At 42.8% G+C, this 22,980-nt stretch overlaps 1 protein-coding gene across 1 annotated transcript in view; it reads right to left on the reverse strand.

Annotated features, from left to right (window-relative positions):
• Positions 1-609: 609 nt before the first annotated feature.
• The window catches only part of LOC141995368 (protein FAM169B-like), a 51,936-nt gene continuing 29,565 nt past the window's right edge, over positions 610-22,980 (reverse strand). Inside the window, exons 5-9 of the mRNA XM_074966522.1 lie at positions 22,210-22,384; positions 9,777-9,959; positions 6,581-6,709; positions 2,344-2,447; positions 610-1,539 (exon numbers count right to left, since the gene is read on the reverse strand). Coding sequence (XP_074822623.1) covers positions 1,315-1,539; positions 2,344-2,447; positions 6,581-6,709; positions 9,777-9,959; positions 22,210-22,384 — 816 coding nt within the window. The 3' untranslated portion in view covers positions 610-1,314. The remainder of the gene's footprint in view (positions 1,540-2,343; positions 2,448-6,580; positions 6,710-9,776; positions 9,960-22,209; positions 22,385-22,980) is intronic.

The raw sequence follows: 22,980 nt of genomic DNA on the forward strand, positions 1-22,980 counted from the left end.
GACCTATGGAGGGTGTGAAAGGGAAAGAATTCTCCTCTGCAATCTGTGGACATGGTACAGTGCAGCCCCTCTATGAATCTTGCATCAGTCCATAGACTGGAATAGATTCCTCTGCCCCCTCCATGACCCCTATGTGGGAACTGTAGGCCACAGGATCTGGGTATATGTGGACCCAGACCCTACCCCAGGCTCACCACTGCTCCCCTTGCCTCTTGAGGATAGTTCAGAGCTCCCTCCATGGCACCCAGGGATCACAGAAGCACAGAGAGCCATGAGCAGGCCTCTTTGCATTGGGGTAAATTTTACCCTCAGAGGAGATTAGATCCATGACAACTGTTGAAAACCTTTAAGTGTCCAACCTTTAATGCAACATCCACTGTGGTGACATGGAACCTGGTGCATCCATTTGGTGCTGCAGTGGAGGCTGGTTGTAAGGGTAGAATGAAGCACTGCCTTGCATTGATTTGTGCATTATAAATAAAGCGTTCCTGATACATCAGTAAGTCAAGCTAGAACAGCACCACACTGACTTTACCTTGCGAGGGAGAGACTGAAAGGTGAGGGGGTTTTTTTTAACCACACTGTAACTTGTGCCAGCTGGCGAGACACATTATCAATATATTTTCTTTTATTGTAAAGCATTAGGAACTGGTCCACATGAAATACAATACGTGAGATAAGCAATCCACACAAAGTTCCTGCAACTGTGCCTTAAATTATATACACAATGTGATCTCAATGTCTCAACTTAAAGGCAATTTACTGCCTGTCTGTACCAAACTTCTGCATTAATGTAGACCATGGGGTTTTTTTGTCCCCCCTCCCCCGTCCACTTCGTAGCTTAAGGAAGATCTTTCAGCTGAGCTTTTCCAGCAGAAAGAATTTCCAGCTCAACTGTTCTTTTTGAAAGGAAGGTTACAGAGCCATCATTCTGATACCAACCTGTGTTGCGGTATCTCCCTTGGCATAATACAGGAAGTTGTTTCCATAGAAATATCTTCTTACATCAGTACCTACAAATCACCTAATTCGTCCTTTCTGGACATCTTACACGATCCATTAAAATCTTTCCAAAGCGGGGAAATAACTAGGCTCGACTACTATTTAATTTCTTGGAAGGAAACAAAAGAAAAGAACAATTAAAAGAACAATAGTTTATTTTTATTTTTTTTAAAAGATTCTGAATATTTGCCTTGCAAAACCCTTGTAACTAATCTGGAGAAATCTCAGTGTGGTTAGAGATTATGACTATTTTAGTCTATTATTTTAGCCTTTTATGACTGCACAGTGGATCTTGCTCCTTGAGTGAGGGAATTAAGGCATCATTCGGAGATGCTTAGCAGTCTTGTCTTCCAGCAGGCCCATAGTCCTTGCTCTTTTCCTAGATCCCTTACATTGCCACGTATCAGCTGTACCTTGACTAAAGTCCTCCTCCTTGGGAATTTGCAGGTGTAATGTCCTTGCTTCTCCTGCTGTGTTACCTTTGTCGTCTCTGGCTTCTTGTGCCACTTTCCTAATATCAGGAATGCATTCGCCTCCCTGAAATTAGAACCAAGACACAAGATCATCCTGGTGTTATGAAAGGTACATATATACCGTGTAAAAACTATGATGTGACCCTAATCCGAGATGCCCTTAGAAACAAAAGGGACCCCAAAACATACCCATTTTGTTTGTATATAATAGATTCCTGATGCTCTGCACAAGTACTCAGAACTGTCTGTATTAAGAAAACAACAAACTGATTTAGTTCAAGTAATCGTTGGGTGGCAACCTAAAGGGGAGAAGTAAACACAATAACCATGGTTCTTAATTTTACTCTGTTTTGTTTCTGCCCCCTCCTTATTTATTATTTGATGAGCTTCATTATTTTGATTTGTTTCCTTGAGTATATTTTATTGTGTTTATGGAGAATTGGTCCATTCAAATTGCCAAGATCATTTTAGGCCACGATCCTGCAATGAAGTGTGTGGGGGCAGATGCCCAATGTAAGCAATTAAAAAGAGGGCGTTCTAATTGCAAAGTACTATGCAACCACTCTACCTACTATGTATGCAGGTCAGTTGAGAAAGCCAGTACAGACCTGCTGCTGTAGCATTCCAACTCTGTTATAGTTCCTATACCTCAGTGAGGAGCAAAGTAAAAACTTTCACATATGATGGTCATTTCATCACCTAGCCCCCAGAGCAATTACAGATTAGCCATATAAATCAATGGCCCAGTGATAGAAGATCATCCATGGTTATTTGTGTCACTCTCTCCTATTTAGGCTCCCTAACTCACTAAGTAGGGGGAAAATGTTTATGAAAAAGAGGATCATAAAATGATAAACTAATCACGTACCTCATTCATCAGGCCTGCATCTAAGCATATGGGTTCATCATCCTGAGCTCCCTCTACATGACAGCCTCCTTCCTCCTCTGAAGCAGACTGACTAACTGTGTTTTCTGAGGGCAAGATCACAAGGAAAGAATGTTGGCACAACTTCCATAGCAACAGTTTTATCAAAAAAATACCTACAAGATGCTGTCCTCGTACAATTTCAGTCCCGCTCCTCCAATTCTGACAATTAACCACGCAGCCCAGTAACAAAAAAAAAAAAAAACCTTGTGCAATAGGTGGCAATGCCACAAAAGACAAATGCATAGGTTTGGTCAGAAGAACCCCATTTTCTGATAGCCACTTGCACCTGAAATATTTGCAGGTCCATCTATCTGAATGTGCAGAAAACCCACACCTGGCATTTTCACACACAAAATTTTCTGCTTGTAAATATCACATCATCTACCTGCAAACAGATGCATCTGTTAGTGCTGTAGATGCAATTTGAACAGTTAGCCCTCAGTTTTCACACCCGCACTTCTTGCCAGGTATAAATTACATCTGAAAAAGTTTTTAATTATACTTGCCATTTCTGAGCCTCCACTATCTTGACATAAAGGGTCTTGATGTGCAACAGCAGCATGTCAGGCTAATTTTGGGGTGATTGTAAACTTCCATCCTTTCTGATTATTTTAGAAGAATTGTAATGGTTGAGACTGAAGCACAGCATCTAATATTTCCAGTGCCCAACAAATTAGCTCTGACTGACTCTGATTTTCTGACTATTAATTGGGGTAAAATGAGTGCAGAGAGACCAGAAAAATAAATTATTAACACTGCCCTTAAGCTGTCCCTATCCTATTCCCAGATAGCGTTAAAAATCTCAGGACGTTCCTCCATCGGCACGTGAATGTCTGCACTAAAATGTCATTGAAAACCTTTCTAGCCTTAGGTTGAAAGTTTGTTCCGCTAAATGGAATCCATTTCTCAGAGAGTTCACTGGTCTGTAAGTTGCCTGTTAGACAATAAAAGGTACTTTTCATGATTCCCATAAAGCCTGGAAAGCAGTTATTTCCCACGGAATCTGCTTGTCTTTTCACTTGCAGTCAGGGCCGGTGCAAGGATGTTTCGCGCCCTAGGCGAAACTTCCACCTTGTGCCCCCCCTAGCCCTGCAGCAGCTCCCCGCCCACCCTCACCTTGAGGTGCCCCCCCTGTGGCAGCTCCCCGCCACCCCCTCTCTCGCTCCCTCCCCTCGGCCCGGGGAGCCGTGCGGCAACTCCCCGCCACCCCCTCCCTTGGCCTGGGGAGCTGTGCGGCAGCTCCCCACTACCCCCTCCCTCGGCCCGGGGAGCCGCATGCGGCAGCTCCCCGCCCCAGCTCACCTCTGCTCTGCCTCCTCCCCGAGCACACCGCCGCTTCTCCCGCCTCCCAGGCTTGCGGCACCAATCAGCTGTTTGGCGCGCAAGCCTGGGAGGGAGAGAAGCAGAGTGGGGCAGCGTGCTCAAGGGAGGAGGCGCAGCAGAAGTGAGCTGGGGCGGGGTGCAGTTCTCCTGTACACCGCTCTCCCCCCTCCCCGGTTACTTGCTGCAGGCGACCCTCCCTGCGCCCCCCGCCCCAGCTCACCTCCGCTCCACTGCCTCCCCAGAGCGCGCTTTTGGCTGCCCCCAACCACTTGGCGCCCTAGGCGACCGCCTAGTTCGCTTAGTGGTTGCATCGGCCCTGCTTGCAGTGCCGCTGTAGCCAGATTGGTCCCAGGATATTAGAGAGACAAGATGGGGGAGGTTCTATCTTTTATTGGAATCACTTCTGTTGGTGACAGAGACAAGCTTTGGAGCTTATCCAGAGCTCCTCTTTAGGACCTGGACCAATAAAAGACAGTACCTCCCCCACCTTATCTTTTCACATTCACTTTATTTTTGTAGACCTTACATACTTTCACTCAGTTACTCTAGAACTGCTCATTTCAGTGCCTGATTGGTTCAGCAAGTAGAAGCCTCGCTGCATATTCATCTTAAATTATTTTCACATTTCAGCCAGCCTCTGTAGGCAAATGCTGCTGCTTCTCTGTTACTGGAACTATTTGATATAAATTAACCTTGGCTGATTTTTCAACAACAATTAAGTGAAAATTTCCAGTTCCATGTATGATGCACCAAGGAACTTTCTTTTTATCGCTATACACTGATAAAAATTCAACAAACATGTTGAAAAGAACATATCCATCTAGGTTTCCCTTCTAACACATATCTACAAATGTGTGCATACCCAAATCTACGAACCATTTCTGGTTCATCCGTGCTGCCACTAGATGCCGCTCTATATCCTTGCAAAATTAAAATTCTGATCTCAGGTTTGTTTGAACCTTTCTGGAACACATATTTCTGTAAAAGCCCTACAACATTATATGACAAGAATTTATTCCTGACTCTGAAAAACTACATAGTATGCAGCAGAAGAGCTGCACAGTTACAGCTATTAAATAGCTTTCTTCTACAGTGCCTAGTACTGTGGAACGGGGGCAGAAGCATTGTTCAAGATGCCCAGAACAGGATGGGGAGCTCACTAATCTTGGTGGCTGTTGTCATATGTACCAACATTATTTGGTGATGCTGAACCACACTGCCTCGTGCTGGCGGGATGCAGCAAGGGGGAAGAGGACACAGAAGAATTAGATCCGAAAGACATTCATGTCCTCAAATAAGCCTATAGAGCCAAGCAAACATCTGGGTGCAGAGTTGGGTAAAGGCACACCTCAAGAGCTCCATTCTATGATGTATCATTCGCCTCCCTGTTCTCCTGCAAAAGCATAGTAACTTAGACTCCAATTCTAGTCTCCCTTAGCAGGGACGGAGTCTGGGGAACCATGGGGTGGGGGTAGGGGGAGAGATCTTCCTGTAGAGGAGATGGATGAGGTGCACCTGAGCTGGGAGGAGCTGCTGCTTATCCTACTACTAGCAGAAAGTATGATGCCCCATAAAATTCTTTTGCTGCTACCTCACGAGCCAAGAGGGGGAGTGCTGTGGGATCAGCACTTCTTCCAACTCAGTGAAAGTTGGGGAAGTTGTCCCTCTCTTTGTAGTAGGTACTATCTGTCCCATGCTCCCCTTTACATTAACTCCTGTACATGTAATCTACCATGCACTGGGAGATACACACACATGCTATACACACACACACACTCTCTCTCATACGTTTTATATATAATATAAATATATATGTACATCTAATACATATATTAGAAAAACCTTGTTGTTTTAAACATTCCATTTCTATGGTAGTTGGAAGTTCCACTGAAGATGGTCAAGTTAAAGCCAACTCAGCACATTCACCCTCTAGGAAAGAGATCGCTGACGAGCTATAAGCCATAAGCTGAGAATCTTTTTAAAAAGCATATTTTACTATTTGTTGCCAAGCTAACTTATTTCTGTCATTTTCCACTATGGAGATATAGCACATTACAGCTCAGAGGTTATAGAAGAGGGACACATATATGTTTTATACTCTTTGTCTACAGCCTCCACAAATACAAGTATCTCCCCTAAATCCTTTTCTTATTATACAAACAAATAAACCCATCTCTATGGACCATATATGGTGCTAACCTCACTGGGCTAATTGTTGCCCTGGTATAATGCACGGCAATGAGAGTTCCATCCTCTTACACCAGGGCTGCATTTTGTCAGTAGCCCTCGGAGTCTCTGTAAGTTGATTTCATTACTTCAGAATCTCTAATCCTGGCCCTGTTTACTAGATATTTTGGCCCTCTCTTGAGGATTACCAAGTACTGTGCTGTACAATAAGGAACACAGATTTTTTCCCCTTCAACTGAACACAAAGGAAGGCGGAACCTTCAAGTTTATGTCATAGAATGGCACGAAAATTGCCTCTGAACAGTGAATTCAGTAACTCTCATCCCCACTGCTCTAGAAATTTTTCTAGTTGCCTTTCAATGCTCCTGTGCTTTTTTTTTTTTTTTTTTTTTTTTTAACATACTAGAGCTGAGATACCTGCTTTGGGATCTAACCATAGACTTTTGGCACACATACCACCCACCCCGATAGCTGAGAGGTACCTGTCGCTTCTGAGTCAGATAAAAAGACAACGTGCTGAACGGCATGCTTAGCACTTTCTCCATGTGCTGCCAATGAGAGGAAGCAGCATTTTGTCATCATTAAGGAAGCGTAGCTTTTAACTGTGAAGTTTAAATAACTGAACATGACAAGGCACAAGGAGAAGTCCGTACAGTTTGTAACTCACTTTCTGAAAGGGCAGTTTCCAGCTGAATCTTTAACCAGATACTAACACGCTGGCTCCAGTCCCCTGGTGCTTCCACCTCCCACAGTCGATCCTGCTCCTCTGGATGGGTCTGCAAGAATTTCTGGCAAACTGAACAGGAAAACCAAGTGCGGGGCGTGGAGGGGGGAAAGAGAGACGGGGAAGCATTAGTGAGTTAAGAGTCAGCTGGTGGCACCAAGCGTGAGCCCTCAGGATGTTCTCTCAGAGACCTATTTTTTCTTAGAGGTGTGGTTTTTGGGTGTTTTCTCTCTCTTTCCACCCTTCATTCTCTCTCTCTCTCTGCTAAGCCTCTCGCACAGCCATGGCATGGAGTCTGAGTACATATACCTGGCTGGAGGAACCCTGTATGTTGAACATCTGTTCAAGGCTACTGAAGTTTCTTAACCAACAACGGGATAATATTCAGAATCTGCCCTGAGCTAACAAAAAAAATAGATGCAGGCTGAATTAAGTCTCCCACTCTGCTCCTTTCTTACCCTATAGTGCACAGATATGGCAGGAGCCTTTTTAAAACATTGGCTAAGTGGTCACTGCATGGGGGTTTATAATGGAAATCCATGTTATCACATTCATAATCTTCTCACTGAGGATAAATAAAGAGTTTTGCTCATTTCTGCCTTACAGAAAGAGAGTACTTTAAGAGGCAGACGACAGGTGTTTATTAACAGGCACGCAATATCTCCCTTTTCTCCTTTAAAGTCCCTTTTTGAAATGCATTGCTTTACAGAGCCTTAATAAATCTTATCCCTCTCTGCAGTGAATTGTTATCAAATGAGACCATTGAAAACAATAACTCATGCAACCAAAATTAGTGCTTGAACCTCACTTGTCATATGTTGCATATTGGGGTCAAGACCACAGGCTCTTTTGAGCAGGGACCATATCGCTAAAGTATTCAGCACAGAACTGGAGGTATACAAACAATAAACAAAGTATGTACACCAAGTGTGGCTTGCTGAATCATAGTGAGCATTAATTAGCAGGACAGTCTTGGGAAGAAATTAATGATAGCCCTGTCCCCTCTCTCTAACGTGAGACTACTTCTTGGTGAGCATTCAGGGGCTTTTACTTATTGGGGTGAGCGAGGAAAGCCTGAAACAGGAGGAGCTGACAGAGACAACAGATGTAGCTGAGGTAAAGGTATAACTTTCATGAGAAACCTTGGTCCTATTAGTATTCCAGACGTATTCTGTAGACAAAGAACAGTCATATAATTTGGATAAGCATTCAAATTTAGGGCTGTTTATTCATATCAAACCCAAACCTGTCTCCTTTGGAGGTTTTCCTCATTGCTAGTTGCAGAGCCAAAGTGAGGAAACTGCCAACAGGATTTATGCTATTAGTGTATCCCTTTAGGAGTGATGAAGTGTTGCATTTCTGAACTGTTCTGTAAATTAAACAGGGATTTTTAAACCTCTGTCAACCACCTTTCCATGAGGTCCTGCTCATGTCTCCTGACTCAAGTTTTAAGATGATAATCCCTGATCACTCCATGATACATTCTGTCCCTGCATCCTAAGTAGTTCATCATACCATGGAGAGAGTTTGGAAAGCTCACTTATCTTTAATGTTTAACTGGATTTGGTAGTTTTCATTTTTTTTTAAATCCCGTCATTCTTGTAAGTAAACATCTGCCTCATAATGAGTAGATCATTGTCATTAATTTTACTTCAGGATAAAAGCTAAATAGATTTCTTCAGCAAGAAACTCTGGGAGTGATAAGTACAGTGACAGCAAAATATTCAGTTCATGGCTTTATTGCTCCTTTTTAGACTTGTACAGCAGAGAGTGGAAATATTATATAAGAAATGCTAGTGAGAACTGCTCACATTTAGTGGAAGGATATTTAGAGGGCACTGGGTTGCCTCAGTCTAATGCAGAAGAATTTATACTTACTTCAATAAGGCCAGTATTTCACCCTTGGCATTTAATATTTATGTTTACAGTGAGATCCAGAGATCCCAGTCAGGATCAGGGATCGATTGTGCTAGGCACTCTACAAACACAAGCAAAGACAGAGTCCTGGCCCTGAACCTGAGCCCCAAACCTACCAGAGATGAAAAGCTAACTCTTAGGATGTACCACTAGTGTTTATAAACAAATCTCAAAATGCAGCATGTATAAACCATACAATGCATGCCATCAGGGAAACTGTTTTTGTTTGATGGAGGAAAATAATTTCATCTGTATTACTTCTTCCTGTATTAAGAGGACACAGTATCTTCGATAGAGTTGTGGGAAAAGGGAGAGATGTGAATGTATAATATACATGACTATGCATTAGCTGTGCACGGTGTATACATTTAAGATAAACAGAACAGTGTACAGCTATGTGTGTTGAGGGACAGAGAGAGAATAGGGGGAATAAAGGTTTTATTGGTATTAATTAGGGATGACTGTAAAGCCATGAGTGGCTAACACAGATATCCCAAACAAGTTGCAGTAAGACCCCCATGTCACACCACATCATCAGGTATTTGATTTAAGCCACATATTTAACAAAGAAGTATTTTATACATGTTTTAGAGATTTTAAAAATCATTTTATTGTTAGGACTATTTTATTTAAGCTTCCACCTGAAACTCCAGGATTGCTTGCATTACCACGAATCCAACTGTACAGCCACGGAGTGAAAATTATAACTAATTTTAAAAATATATTGTGACTGTTCAAAAGCCGCTCAGAGATTTGGAATGAAAGAAGTAGTTCTGACAAGTTGGATTAGGGGGCACGGGTCAGGTGTGCAATTTGCAAAATGCAATTTATCACAAAAGTATAAGGATCACAGATGTGGCATGTGTATGGTGTGTGCATATGGACATCCACACAATTTCTTTTTTTTCTTTCCTGTCAAACAGCAAGTTGATCATTCATTCTTTGATTCCAAAGCCATTACTCCATTTCTTGGAGATAATTATATAAGAGTGTAAATACCAAACTACCATTCTCTCACTCAATATCTTATAAGAACACAGGATTTCCTCCCCACAGGAAGCTACATGTGTCTCTAGAAAGATTGCATGCCAAGGACATTATTTTTGTGTTCACTCCAATGCATTGAACTCTCCTGCAGCCAAGAAGCCGCTTCCAATATTTTTGTGAAATGCATAAATTATACATGACCTTTTACCTAATGTTTCCACATCAAGTGTTTTACCTTGGTACATGTCAGCAGAAATAGGGAAGCTGATCCCCAAGGCATCTTCGGTCCCAAAAGATTGACAGAAATCATGCAGAATTTTCATCCCTAGCCCGCACCTTCTGTATTTTCTCCGGACAAATACAGTATCCAGAACTGGGAGCAGGTAGCATTGACAGGAGTTAACATCACACAGGCTTCCTGGGAGTACACAGTAAAATAGCTCACTCTTATAACCAATAAATGAAAAGATAAACCACTCTCCAAGCCAATAAACAGTAATAATTGTGGCAGGAGGGGCGCATTAACTTTATTTTACATAGAAGGGAAGTGGGTGTGGCATTCTACAGAGAAAAAAGTTTGAACTCAGACCGAGGAGGTGTCGGATAGAACCCTAGGGAATGCCAAGTTCAGGGAGAAATTTTAGACTCAGGTTTATGTTTCCTTGCCAACAAAGCCAAACCCCAGTACAAAGATGGAGACGGATACTAACTAAGGGCCTGTGCGCTGCTGAGGCTAAAACAGTGACTCAAGCCTAGCGCCCTGCCCACTGGACCAAACCACTTCTCACTAAAACGGTCAGAAAGTATTAGAGCTTGCCCCAGCACTTCAAACCTTTACTCTGCAGTCATCACCCAGGCTAAACGCCCTCTGCCGTCAAGAGGAGTTATGGTTGAGTACAGACATGCAGAGTCCAAAATTACAATGTTCATATCAATTAACTAAGGGCCTCACTCTGCAAGAATTACATGAGTAGTTCTTTGTATATTATGCACAGAAGTTCAAAATGCCATAAGAAATCGAACCCAAAAGAATAAGAAAACATAAGCATTCAATCATGAAATAACTTATGTTGAGATCAATCTGTTATCTAGCGACTTTATAGAATAAAAGCACTACAAATGTTTCCTCCTGATTGATTTGTATTTAATCATTTATGAAATGCCCACTGCTGTAGTGCCTGGACTCATACAGATTAAATACAACTGAAAATCCATAGAATCATACAAATTAGAGGCCTTTTAGTAGGTCTGCTTGACAATTTTCGATCAAAACTTTCTCCTCTGCTCTGCCCCGCCCCCAACATTTTCATGACAGCATCTTCTTTTCTATTTTTTTCTTTTTTTGTCAGAAAACTGAAAAGTTTTTAGTTTTTGATGAAAAGTCAAAATATTTTGTTGAAAATTTCGATGAAAACAAAACATTTTCATTTAAATTTTGCATGAGAGGGGGAAAAACATTTTCTTGCCAGCTTTCCCGGTTAATCTAGTGCCTCTCATAGTTAGTTTGTTCCCTACTACACATTTACCAGTGTAACATCCAACTTCGTTTTAAACGGCTCAAGTCATGAATCTTCTGCCACTTCTCTTGGGAGTCTCTTTCACAGCATAATAGAACTAATTGTCAGGAGGCTTTTCCTGATATTCAAATTAAGCTTCCCTTCTTTCAGTGTGACCATTTTCTTCTAGCCACCTCCTGCTTGTTATCTTAAATAAGGGCCTGCTTCTGCTCCTGTTGATTTCAACTGGAGTTTTGCCACTAACGCCAACAAAAGTCAGGTCTGACTTTAATTCCTCTCCTACCTTGGACTCCAAATTCAGCAAGACACATATGCATGTGCTTAAATCACAATAAAATCAATGAGACTTAGAAAGTGCTTGACTTCCCAAGTGCTTTATTGAATACAGACAGGTTTCAGAGTAACAGCCGTGTTAGTCTGTATTCGCAAAAAGAAAAGGAGTACTTGTGGCACCTTAGAGACTAACCAATTTATTTGAGCATAAGCTTTCGTGAGCTACAGCTCACTTCATCGGATGCATACTGTGGAAAGTGTAGAAGATCTTTTTATATACACACAAAGCATGAAAAAATACCTCCTCCCACCCCACTCTCCTGCTGGTAATAGCTTATCTAAAGTGATCACTCTCCTTACAATGTGTATGATAATCAAGTTGGGCCATTTCCAGCACAAATCCAGGTTTTCTCACCCCCCACTCACACACACACAAATCCACTCTCCTGCACGGGCTGAAATTGTGGAAAAGCAGCATCACTTGCCCCATAACCTCAGCAGTGTGGAACACAATGCCATCCACAGCCTCAGAAACAACTCTGACATCATAATCAAAAAGGCTGACAAAGGAGGTGCTGTTGTCATCATGAATAGGTCAGAATATGAACAAGAGGCTGCTCGGCAGCTCTCCAACACCACTTTCTACAAGCCATTACCCTCTGATTCCACTGAGAGTTACCAAAAGAAACTACAGCATTTGCTCAAGAAACTCCCTGAAAAAGCACAAGATCAAATCCGCACAGAGACACCCCTGGAACCCCGACCTGGGATATTCTATCTACTACCCAAGATCCATAAACCTGGAAACCTTGGGCACCCCATCATCTCAGGCATTGGCACCCTGACAGCAGGATTGTCTAGCTATGTAGACTCCCTCCTCAGGCCCTACGCTACCAGCCCTCCCAGCTACCTTCGAGACACCACTGACTTCCTGAGGAAACTACAATCCATCGGTGATCTTCCTGATAACACCATCCTGGCCACTATGGATGTAGAAGCCCTCTACACCAACATTCCACACAAAGATGGACTACAAGCCGTCAAGAACACTATCCCCGATAATGTCACGGCTAACCTGGTGGCTGAACTTTGTGACTTTGTCCTTACCCATAACTATTTCACATTTGGGGACAATGTATACCTTCAGATCAGCGGCACTGCTATGGGTACCCGCATGGCCCCACAGTATGCCAACATTTTTATGGCTGACTTAGAACAACGCTTCCTCAGCTCTCGTCCCCTAACGCCCCTACTCTACTTGCGCTATACTGATGACATCTTCATCATCTGGACCCATGGAAAAGAAGCCCTTGAGGAATTCCACCATGATTTCAACAATTTCCATCCCACCATCAACCTCAGCCTGGTCCAGTCGACACAAGAGATCCACTTCCTGGACACTACAGTGCTCAATAAACGATGGTCACATAAACATCACCCTATACCGGAAACCTACTGACCGCTATTCCTACCTACATGCCTCCAGCTTTCACCCTGACCACACCACCTGATCCATCGTCTACAGCCAAGCTCTTCAATACAACCGCATTTGCTCCAACCCCTCAGACAGAGACAAACACCTACAAGATCTCTATCAAGCATTCTTACAACTACAATACCCACCTGCGGAAGTGAAGAAACAGATTGATAGAGCCAGAAGAGTTCCCAGAAGTCACCTACTACAGGACAGGCCTAACAAAGAAAATAACAGAACGCCACCAGCCGTCACCTTCAGCCCCCAACTAAAACCCCTCCAACGCATTATTAAGGATCTACAACCTATCCTGAAGGATGACCCAACACTCTCACAAACCTTGGGAGACAAGCCAGTCCTTCCCTACAGACAGCCCCCCAACCTGAAGCAAATACTCACCAGCAACCACATACACACAACAGAACCACTAACCCAGGAACCTATCCTTGCAACAAAGCCCCTTGCCAACTGTGCCCACATATCTATTCAGGGGACACCATCACAGGGCCTAATAACATCAGCCACACTATCAGAGGCTCGTTCACCTGCACATCCACCAATGTGATATATGCCATCATGTGCCAGCAATGCCCCTCCGCCATGTACATTGGTCAAACTGGACAGTCTCTACGTAAAAGAATAAATGGACACAAATCAGATGTCACGAATTATAACATTCATAAACCAGTCGGAGAACACTTCAATCTCTCTGGTCACGCAATTACAGACATGAAGGTCGCTATCTTACAACAAAAAAACTTCAAATCCAGACTCCAGCGAGAAACTGTTGAATTGGAATTCATTTGCAAATTGGATACAATTAACTTAGGCTTGAATAGAGACTGGAAGTGGCTAAGTCATTATGCAAGGTAACCTATTTCCCCTTGTTTTTTCCTACCCCCCCCCCCCCAGACATTCTTGTTAAACCCTGGATTTGTGCTGGAAATGGCCCACCTTGATTATCATACACATTGTAAGGAGAGTGGTCACTTTAGATAAGCTATTACCAGCAGGAGAGTGAGTTTGTGTGTGTGTGTGCGGGGGGTGGGGGGGGAGGGGGGTGAGAAAACCTGGATTTGTGCTGGAAATGGCCCAACTTGATTATCATACACATTGTAAGGAGAGTGATCACTTTAGATAAGCTATTACCAGCAGGAGAGTGGGGTGGGAGGAGGTATTTTTTCATGCTTTGTGTGTATATAAAAAGATCTTCTACACTTTCCACAGTATGCATCCGATGAAGTGAGCTGTAGCTCACGAAAGCTTATGCTCAAATAAATTGGTTAGTCTCTAAGGTGCCACAAGTACTCCTTTTCTTTTTGTGAATACAGACAGTTTATTTTGGTGTTTACAAATATTTGTAACACTTCCCTGGTAGTTATCCTTTCTTCCTAGGCCAATCCCTCCATCTCCCTAATCATTTTTGTTGCTGTTCTCTGAAATTCATTCAGTTTGTTCCATTAAGTTAATCAAAATTTTCCTGGGAATAAAGTGCCCAGAAATTAATGCAGTTATTCACATGCAGTTGTACATTAAATCAAAATGACCACAATAGGTTGTATAAACAACCCTCCTCCCTGTACCACCACAACCAGCCATAAATAATCCAGCCATGGTCTATAATCAAGTCAAGCCCAAAAATATACATCTCAGATAGCACTCTGAACACTGGCAGTTTCAGCATGACAAAGTGACTTTAATGCTTCCATAGCTGAGACTTTTGTTTTTAATGGTGAGCATACCCAATGTAATGTACATGCATCTATTGGCCAGAATGTCAGACTTACTCAAGTATATGTGATTATGTCAGCTCTGCCCTGCAAAATATATATATATATTACTAACTGCCAGCCAGTAGAAGCAGCAGCAGCAGAGAGGGGGTAAAATGGGGTCCCACTGGGGCCACCCCCTCACCAGCAGCCCCCTGGAGCCAGAACTTGCAGGGGAGACACACAAACACACCGGGAAATGAGGACTCGGATGGTGACTATCCCCAACATGTGGTGTAGGGAGAAGCTGCAGAGGAGCTACCCAGACACTCCAGCCAGCAGGTGCTGCTGCAGAAGCAGCCAAAGCAGGGGCCTTCCAACATTCAGAGAACTTTCTATAGTTTTAACTTGACTTTCTCTGTCCTGTGATGATCACCTGTTTGGTCCAACCTTTCCCCTCCCTCCCAGTCTTTTCCTCTCTGCTTCACTCCAAATCTGCCCCTCAATAAGCTCTTCTCCTCTGCCCAGACCCCCTCACCCCTCTTCCTCTTCCCTTCACCCTCTCCTTTCACTTTTCTTTTAAGAACTCATCCCCTCTTAAATCCACTCCCAAAAAATCGTGGCACTAATATGACATTTGCTACTTGTGTGTTCTGCCTCTTCCCCCAGCTTGTCTCTGTCCTGTCTCTAGATTGTAAACCCTTCAGGGCAGAGACTGTCTAATATTCTGTGTCTGTACAGTGCCTAGCACAGTGGGGCCCACTCTTGGTTGGTCCTTAAGCACTACCATAATAATAACTGCAAAGAAAACCCCTCCTTTAGCTGGGAGACATCTGTGATTTTGGAACAGAAAGTCCTAAGTTCTTGGCCTAATCCTGCACATGCGTGGTTTAACTGGCAAACATGAAGTCCCTACATGTGCATCGATGTATTGCAGCATGTATTTTTTCTCCTCCATGACTAGGGCAGTCCAAGCATTCAAACATTCTAGAATCCTGGTCTCTGAAGCACTACAATGGCAGCAGTTTTAGGTGGTTGCAGTTCCCCTTTCCTACTCAAAAGAATAGAGCAGATGGGCAGAATTAAGAAAAGTATGATGCACCTATGTGAGCCAAGAACCTGAGCACACCCTCGCCTTATTGTGGGTTGGCAGCCCACCAGAGGCGTTAGACTCTGACAGTGTTCGTTCTGGGGAGCTGACGAACTTTTCATCACAAAATCTACAGCTTCTTTGAGTATTGTAGGCTTAGTTTCAGGCCCTTCAACCCTGATATTGTCCCTCGGAGAGATTTTTGGCATCTCACGTTATTTGTCTCTTACAAATCCCTGAAATCAGATTGAGAGACTGATGTGTAGCCGTCCTAATGGACAGGAGCTGGCTGATCAATTTCTGCGCTCTTAATTTTGTGCTTAAGGAAGACAGACATTTGTAAAGTGTAAGGTTATCATAAACAGACTAATCATGAAGACACTCTCTCCTTTTACCCCTGAGCAAACACATGAGAAGAAGCCACCACCCACAGACTTTGGGGTGAAGTGAATTTTGCCTCCAGGGTCCTTTCTAATAGTGGAGCAGGGTCCTAATAAGCTATTGGTGGGCTTGAGTTGAGGTTCCTGTGCACTGTTGGCTTGGACCCTTTTTTCATTGCTCAGCCATATAAAAAGACTGAGTTTTGGGGTGAGGGAAGAGACAAAGGAAATTAGGGCATTGGCAGGGGAGATGGAAGTATTTATGCAGTCTGCCCTTTCAAAGCCTTTGATCTGTTTGGTTAGGTCATGAGTGCCAAATGACCAACTTATGAGCCAGCATAATGGTAAACAGCAATTACCAGGGCAGGAAAGCAGACAGCCATTAGCATTCCCAAACATCCACAAACCAAGAAAAACCCAACCCTGTCCCCACATCTAAGGGGCCCAAAGAAAACAAGGTTGTGCATACTGACTGCATCCCTGCTGAACAAGTTGGCTTTGCACACTCAAGTTCACACAGGCCTTCTGCAGGATCAATGCTTATGTAAAGGGTGGGGACTATTTCTGCTGAACAGAACCCAATGTCAACCCGATGTGTGATGTGAAAAGGGGAGCAAAGATTCTGGCTTCAATAAAATTAAATGAACACATGTCTTGGCTAGTATGTGTTCATTTTATTTTTTATTTTATTTTATTAAAGCTAGAACCTTCAAACTGGTTCAAATATGCACATTAAAAATATTATTGCTAGAAAAGAGTGGGGAAGGGGAACAATTATCCAAAACCAAATTTTTTGCTAGGTGTTAGGCAGGTTAACTTTTTGTTCTGATCTCATTTTATGGACAGAAAATGTATGTGATCAATGGAAAACACATACATAGTATCCCTATATCTAATTCAAGGGGGAAATATCTAAAAGACCAAGTCTACAGAGGTTCGTGTGAAAAAGGCTGAAATGGACTTCATCCCACCATGTGGGCAAACACTTCTGGTGTCTGATTTATATTAAATAAAGCCTAGCATCCCTTTTGAAGCACTTCAGTAAAATTACTACTAAGTGCTTTTACCATTTTTACAAATATTTACTAATCAGTCCTCATAACAGCCCATTAAGTTGCCATTAGGTCAATTTAGCTAATGAGAAAACAAGGGCTGAGACAGTACCTACATCTCCAATTTTATCAATCGTCAGTGGTTCCCAAAATGTGATTCACAGAGTTCTTGCTGGAGTTCTGTGGGGAGCCAGCGGGAAATACTGCTGGTTCAACTCCGTGTCTCACAGCTCTCTCTCTCTCAGCCCCAGTATATGTTTTTTTACTATTGGTTTGATGGCTGAATTGCTAAAGCTGCCCTCCTCAAGTCTCATACCATGGAGGTCCCAGAGGAAGAGAAAGATACTTAAGACTAAGAAAAGTATGATGCACCTATGTGAGCCAAGAACCTGAGCACACCCTCGCCTTATTGTGGGCTGGCAGCACACCAGAGGCATTAGACTCTGGCAATGTTCGTTCTGCGGAGCTGACGAACTTTTCTTCACAAAATCTACAGCTTCTTCGAGTATTGTGGGATCAGTTTCAGGCCCTTCAACCCTGATATTGTCCCTCAGAGAGATTACCACAATACAAATATTAAACAACAAAAGCTAAAGGAACTTCTCTACTTGTAGTTAACCCAAAGACTAAGACACTTTTGTTTAATAGCATATTGTGGCTTTCTGCATCAACTGTTCTTTGCATTATATAATAATAAAATATTATATAGCTCTTTCATTAGTAGATGGGAAAACACTTTACAAATGAAGTCAGTAGCATTATTCCCATTTTACATGTGGGGAAACCGAGGCACAGAGCAGTGACGTGACTTGCCCAAAGTCACAGAGCATGCCAGCGGCAGAGCCAGGAACAGAACCCAGTTCTCCTGATTCCTAGTCTAGTGTTCTGTCCACTAGGACATACTGCCTCCTCATGAATCTTTAACACTCTCCCAATTATTTTGCACTCAAGTGAAGGCAGTAAGATCCAGCTTCAAATATTACCAAATCTAAGCAAACTGAAAACATTTCATGGAATTATATGCGTCAAGTATTATAGTCATTGATCCATAAAAAAACAGGTTTTTAACAAATGTAGAGCATACCATGAAAATCCTGAAAGAAAAATGACAAAGAAACAAGCCACTTTGGTTCTCCACACCAAAGTGGCTCCATGGGAAGATCTTTGTTTCGTCTCCTGCAAAATATTCTAACTGTTATGGTTGCCATCTGCAAAATAGGGTGTGTAGACTAAAGCAAGGCAGTTTCAGAATTTAGAGGACAGGAAACAATGTTCTTTTCTATTTTTTTTAAGTAGGGTTTGAACTCCTTAACTGCCAGTATGGAGAGCAGAGTTTGGAAGTCACGGACATAGATCAAATTGAAGGCGTTTGTCCTGGTGTAACGCTGACAGACCCTGGTCGTCGGCAGGCAGGATTCAACCGTGGACCTCTGGAGCTTAGTGCATGAACCTCTACCGCAAGAGCTAAAAGCCAACTCCCTGTTAACTAAGGCTGTACAGCAGACTCATTTAACTCTCTCTAAGTGGTCTCAGTGCCACTAGATGGGACACAACACCACACCAAGAAGGTGTGTGGGTTACATTGGCACGCAACAAAGTGTCTCATCAACATGTTAGTGCCTTATGTCATGTCCCGTCAATCGCCAGAGTACCCAGTGATAAATGCCACGTGCCTCCCACTAAACAGAAATAGGCACATACCGTAGAGGTTAGGTTGGTGAGCTGTGCAGTTGTGAATATAACAAGTCTAAGGCTCATAAAAGATGATAGGTTCAAGGTCTTGGAAAATGAAGTCTTGTGTTTATCCATTCAACAGGTGCAGCATGGTCAGTATCAGTAGACATTTCCTCACATTGCCTTGCCAATATGTCTCAAATCTGACCTGAAGGAACTGTCTCTAGGAGCAACATAGGTGTTCAGTCCCCCTTCCCTTTCTCCTGAGACTATCAAAAGAGATCCCAATAAGTGCAAGCTATGATGTGCATGTGTATCTATTAAGAACAGGACTATCACCAAACTCAGGCCACCTAGGAGTTGGTGGATGGGAACGACTTTCAGATATCGCCAGCCTGAGCTAAACTTGAGTCAGTGACTTCCATGTGAAAATCTGACTTGGTCAAAGATATGCTGTAAGTCTGCAGCAAAGACAGGAAGAGACTCCTCCCATCCATATATCCAGCCACCAGACATGTGCTTTTAACTGTCCATTCCCTACAAATGTAGTTCTGCCTTATTTAGCTCCGCTGAACCATGGTTTCTGATCTTGTCATAGTCTAGCTAATGGAAGGTTCACAGATGAGAGACACAGAGAGATGAGAACAGAATGAGCAGGAGAGTCTAAATTACTTAGTGGAGGGCAAAGAGCAGTGGATAAGGGCCAAGTTGTTGTAGAGAGAGGAAATGCAGTTGGGATCACCTGGCAGGGCTGTGAAACAAATTGCCAATTCTTCATGGGGCCAGGAGCTATGGAAGGAGATCTGGCAATATGGAATTTCCTACACAGAGAATACTTGATATATAACGTACAATACTCAGGGCAGCAACAGAAGAAACTAGCACCATGTAAATAGTATTAAAAAGGAATTCAAATTTTTTGAGGAATATCTCTTCCAAAGAAGCGTGAAGAACTAGCTGGGCTTGTTTGGGCCTAATAAATCCAGAATCCCTTTGTAGGTGGTTTATCGTAAGAGACAGAGTATCAGATCAATAGGAGCATGTTTAGTATGATACAATTACAGAACCTCAGAGAGTGAGATTTCACAATGCACACAGCAAGTGAGTTTTACATGATAAGCAAAGAGGGAAGTGAACAATCACAGTTTCAAGCTTCCCCAAAAGACCTTGGAAAACGACTGTAGTAATTATGACACGGACCAAAAACAAACAAATGCTGCTGCCCAAAGAGGAAAATACTGGCAACAAGATCCAGATGCTGACAAGTCTGGACTTTAAGCATTTGTATTTAATGTGAACCAAAATGTGACTCCCAGTTACCCAGAAACAGATTCAGGTTGTCTGATATTCCACCCACAGCAGACTACTGTGAAAACTTATTTTACTAAAGCATGAATCATTACAAACCAAATGTCTCCCTCCAAAAGCTTTGCTCCAAAATATTTATGGACTTAAAAGGGAAACGTACAGTTGTAACTGAAGTGTTTGCAAATTATAAAACAGCTCAACACAGTGTATTTATAGACATATCCAGGATTCCTTAATCATTGCCTGAGATGTGATTCACCACTGATAGCATACAGAAGAGCCAACTACACCTCAGAGTGTGGGGAGGAGTTCACCACTGCAGAGGGCAGAACTTCTCCTAGTGCTTCATCCCTTAGAAGGGCTACCAGGGGACGGCAACTTTAATCTATTGTCTGGAATCCACAGCAAGCCTGATTCCGCCACCTCCACAGCCTTCACCTCCTGCTTTTGGGACCGTGCTGATTGATGGCCTTGAAGCAACCGAATTCACGTCCAGAAAGAGGTTCCGTCACCAATCTCTCTGTATCTATTTTGCAACTTCATTTGAGCACCAAAACCCAAAAATCTCCTGAAATAGTCTTTAGGAATTTTAGTGTTGGTGCACTTTAACTTGGGGCCAGTAACTGACCCAGAGACACATTCTACTGTAAATGTGGTGTCATTCCAGTGAGACATTCTCCACACTGTTCTTTTCTGGCACCAATTTAGTCACTGTTGTGGCTTATCCTGGTACAAATATCCACAGTGTAGCTATCTTGAAATCAATGCAATGGCTCTGGACTTATACCAGACTTAACAATTCATAGATTTTTTTCAGCCCACAAAGGACTGTCTGATCTAGTCTGACATCCTGTCTACCAGAGACAATTGAATTTCACCCAGTAACTGAGCCTAATAACTTGTGTTTGACTAAAGACTATCCTCCAGAGAGGCACCCAGTCTTGATCTGAAGACATTCAGAAATACAGAATCCACCACTTCCCTTGGTACTTTGTTCCAGTGGTTTAAAATCTGTGCCTAATATTAATTTGTTTAGCTTTAACTTCCAGCCACTGGTTTTTGTTATCTCTCTCTCTCCTAGATTAAAGAGCCCTTTAACCATTAGTACCCAGGTATTTTCTCCTTGTGAAGGTACTTCTACCCTGTGATCAAGTCCCATCTTGATCTTCTTTTTGTTAAACTAAACAGATGGAGATTTTAAGTTTCTCACTGTATGGCATTTTTTGCTGACCTTGAATCATTTTTGTGGTTCTTTTCCTCATCCACCACAAGGGAGCAAGGGAGATTTAGGTTAAATATCGGGGAAAATGTTCTATCAGCGTAGTTAAGCTCTGAAATAGACTTCCAAGAGAGGTTGTGGAATCCCCATCATTGCAGGTTAAGAACAGGTTAGACAAACACCTGTCAGGCATAGTCTAGGTTTACTTGGCCCTGCCTCAGAGCATGGGGCTGGACTTGATGACTTCTTGAAGTCCCTTCCAGCCTTACATTTCTCTGATTCTGTTTTCAACTTCCTTTTTAGAATATGAACACCAGAACTGGCTACCTTATTCTGACCTCCCTACTTCGGGTCTCCATCTCCTCAGGGAGGCTCTGACATGCAGCAGCCTATCTCAGTACTGTAGCAGGGTGAAGCCCCTTAAGGACTTGGAGGGCCTCGGGTTAGCCAACCCTGATTATTAAATAGGCACACCTGGATTGGATCCAGTAATTCCCCATAAAAGGCAGAAGGTGGCTTTAGTGAAAGGGAAAGCTCGGGAGATTACAGGAACTACGAAAGGCTGCTGCTGCAGAGATGACCTTGATACAAAGGGGTTTGGCAGCCAAAGCTAGAAACCAGAGGTTCTCACCAGATAGGGTTTGGGTGTGGTCTGCCAAAGCAGGAAAGCCAGGAAGGAGGATGAATTGGACACTGCTGGAATTTGAATAGGTGCACCTTTCCAAACAGTCCAGATCACACAGTGTAACCTAGAATAGAATTTGGACCCATTGTGTTTTAATGGAAGTAATATGAATGGCTTCCAAATTCTATGAGGGTTAGTTTCTCCGATTCATTCTCTACAATGGTATGCAGGTGACTTCTATCTAAAAATTTAAATGGGAGCATAGGATTATTTACGTTAAGCGGCGGGGGAAACTACATTTTTGGCAACATGGAACTGATGGGAATGTTTCTCTGACATTACCTTACCTTTCATTTTGACTGTGTAAAAGGCAACAGCATCTCCTTTCCTCCAGAATATTTTGGCAGACTCCTGGGCGGAATGAGATACAAAGAATGTATCATTAGCTGAACTCCTTTCTAACATTCCAAAAATAATGTAGTTGAGAACAAAGAGGACAATCCTTTCTCCAAATGTTTGGACCTTTGAGAAAAAATAAACAGAGAAAAGAAAAATGAGGAGACTTCAGGGATTTTGCCTTCCAAAGAAAGTTTTATTTTTTAAGAGGGTGGTGTATGTGTCCCACTCGCTTGGGGCAAAAATGCCTCATAAACCAGTTGACATCATAGAATGGTAGGACTTGAAGGGACATCAAGAAGTCATCAAGTCCAGCCCCCCGCTGAGGCAGGACCAAGTAAACCAGTCCAACCACTTCTTAAAAACCTTCAATGATGGGGATTCCACAACCTCCCTTGGAAACTCATTCCATAGCTTAACTACCCTTATAGTAGAGATTTTCCTAATAGCTAACCTAACACTCCCTTGCTTCAGATTAAGTCCATTACTTCTTGTTCCCACTTCAGTGGCCACAGAGAATAACTGATCACTACCCACTTCACAACAGCCCTTAAGGTATCTGTTATTAGGTTCCCCCCTTCAGTCTTCTTTTCTCAAGACTAAACATGGTATAAGAAGAAGTAATAATAATTGCCCTGAGATATCACCCTCCATTTAAAAAGCTTGCCAATGCCCCTGCAGAGTACACTTTCACAGATGAGAAAACTGAGGCACAGGGAGGT

The sequence above is a fragment of the Natator depressus genome, chromosome 10 (assembly GCF_965152275.1).
Source record: "Natator depressus isolate rNatDep1 chromosome 10, rNatDep2.hap1, whole genome shotgun sequence".
NCBI classification, from domain to species: Eukaryota; Metazoa; Chordata; order Testudines; family Cheloniidae; genus Natator; species Natator depressus.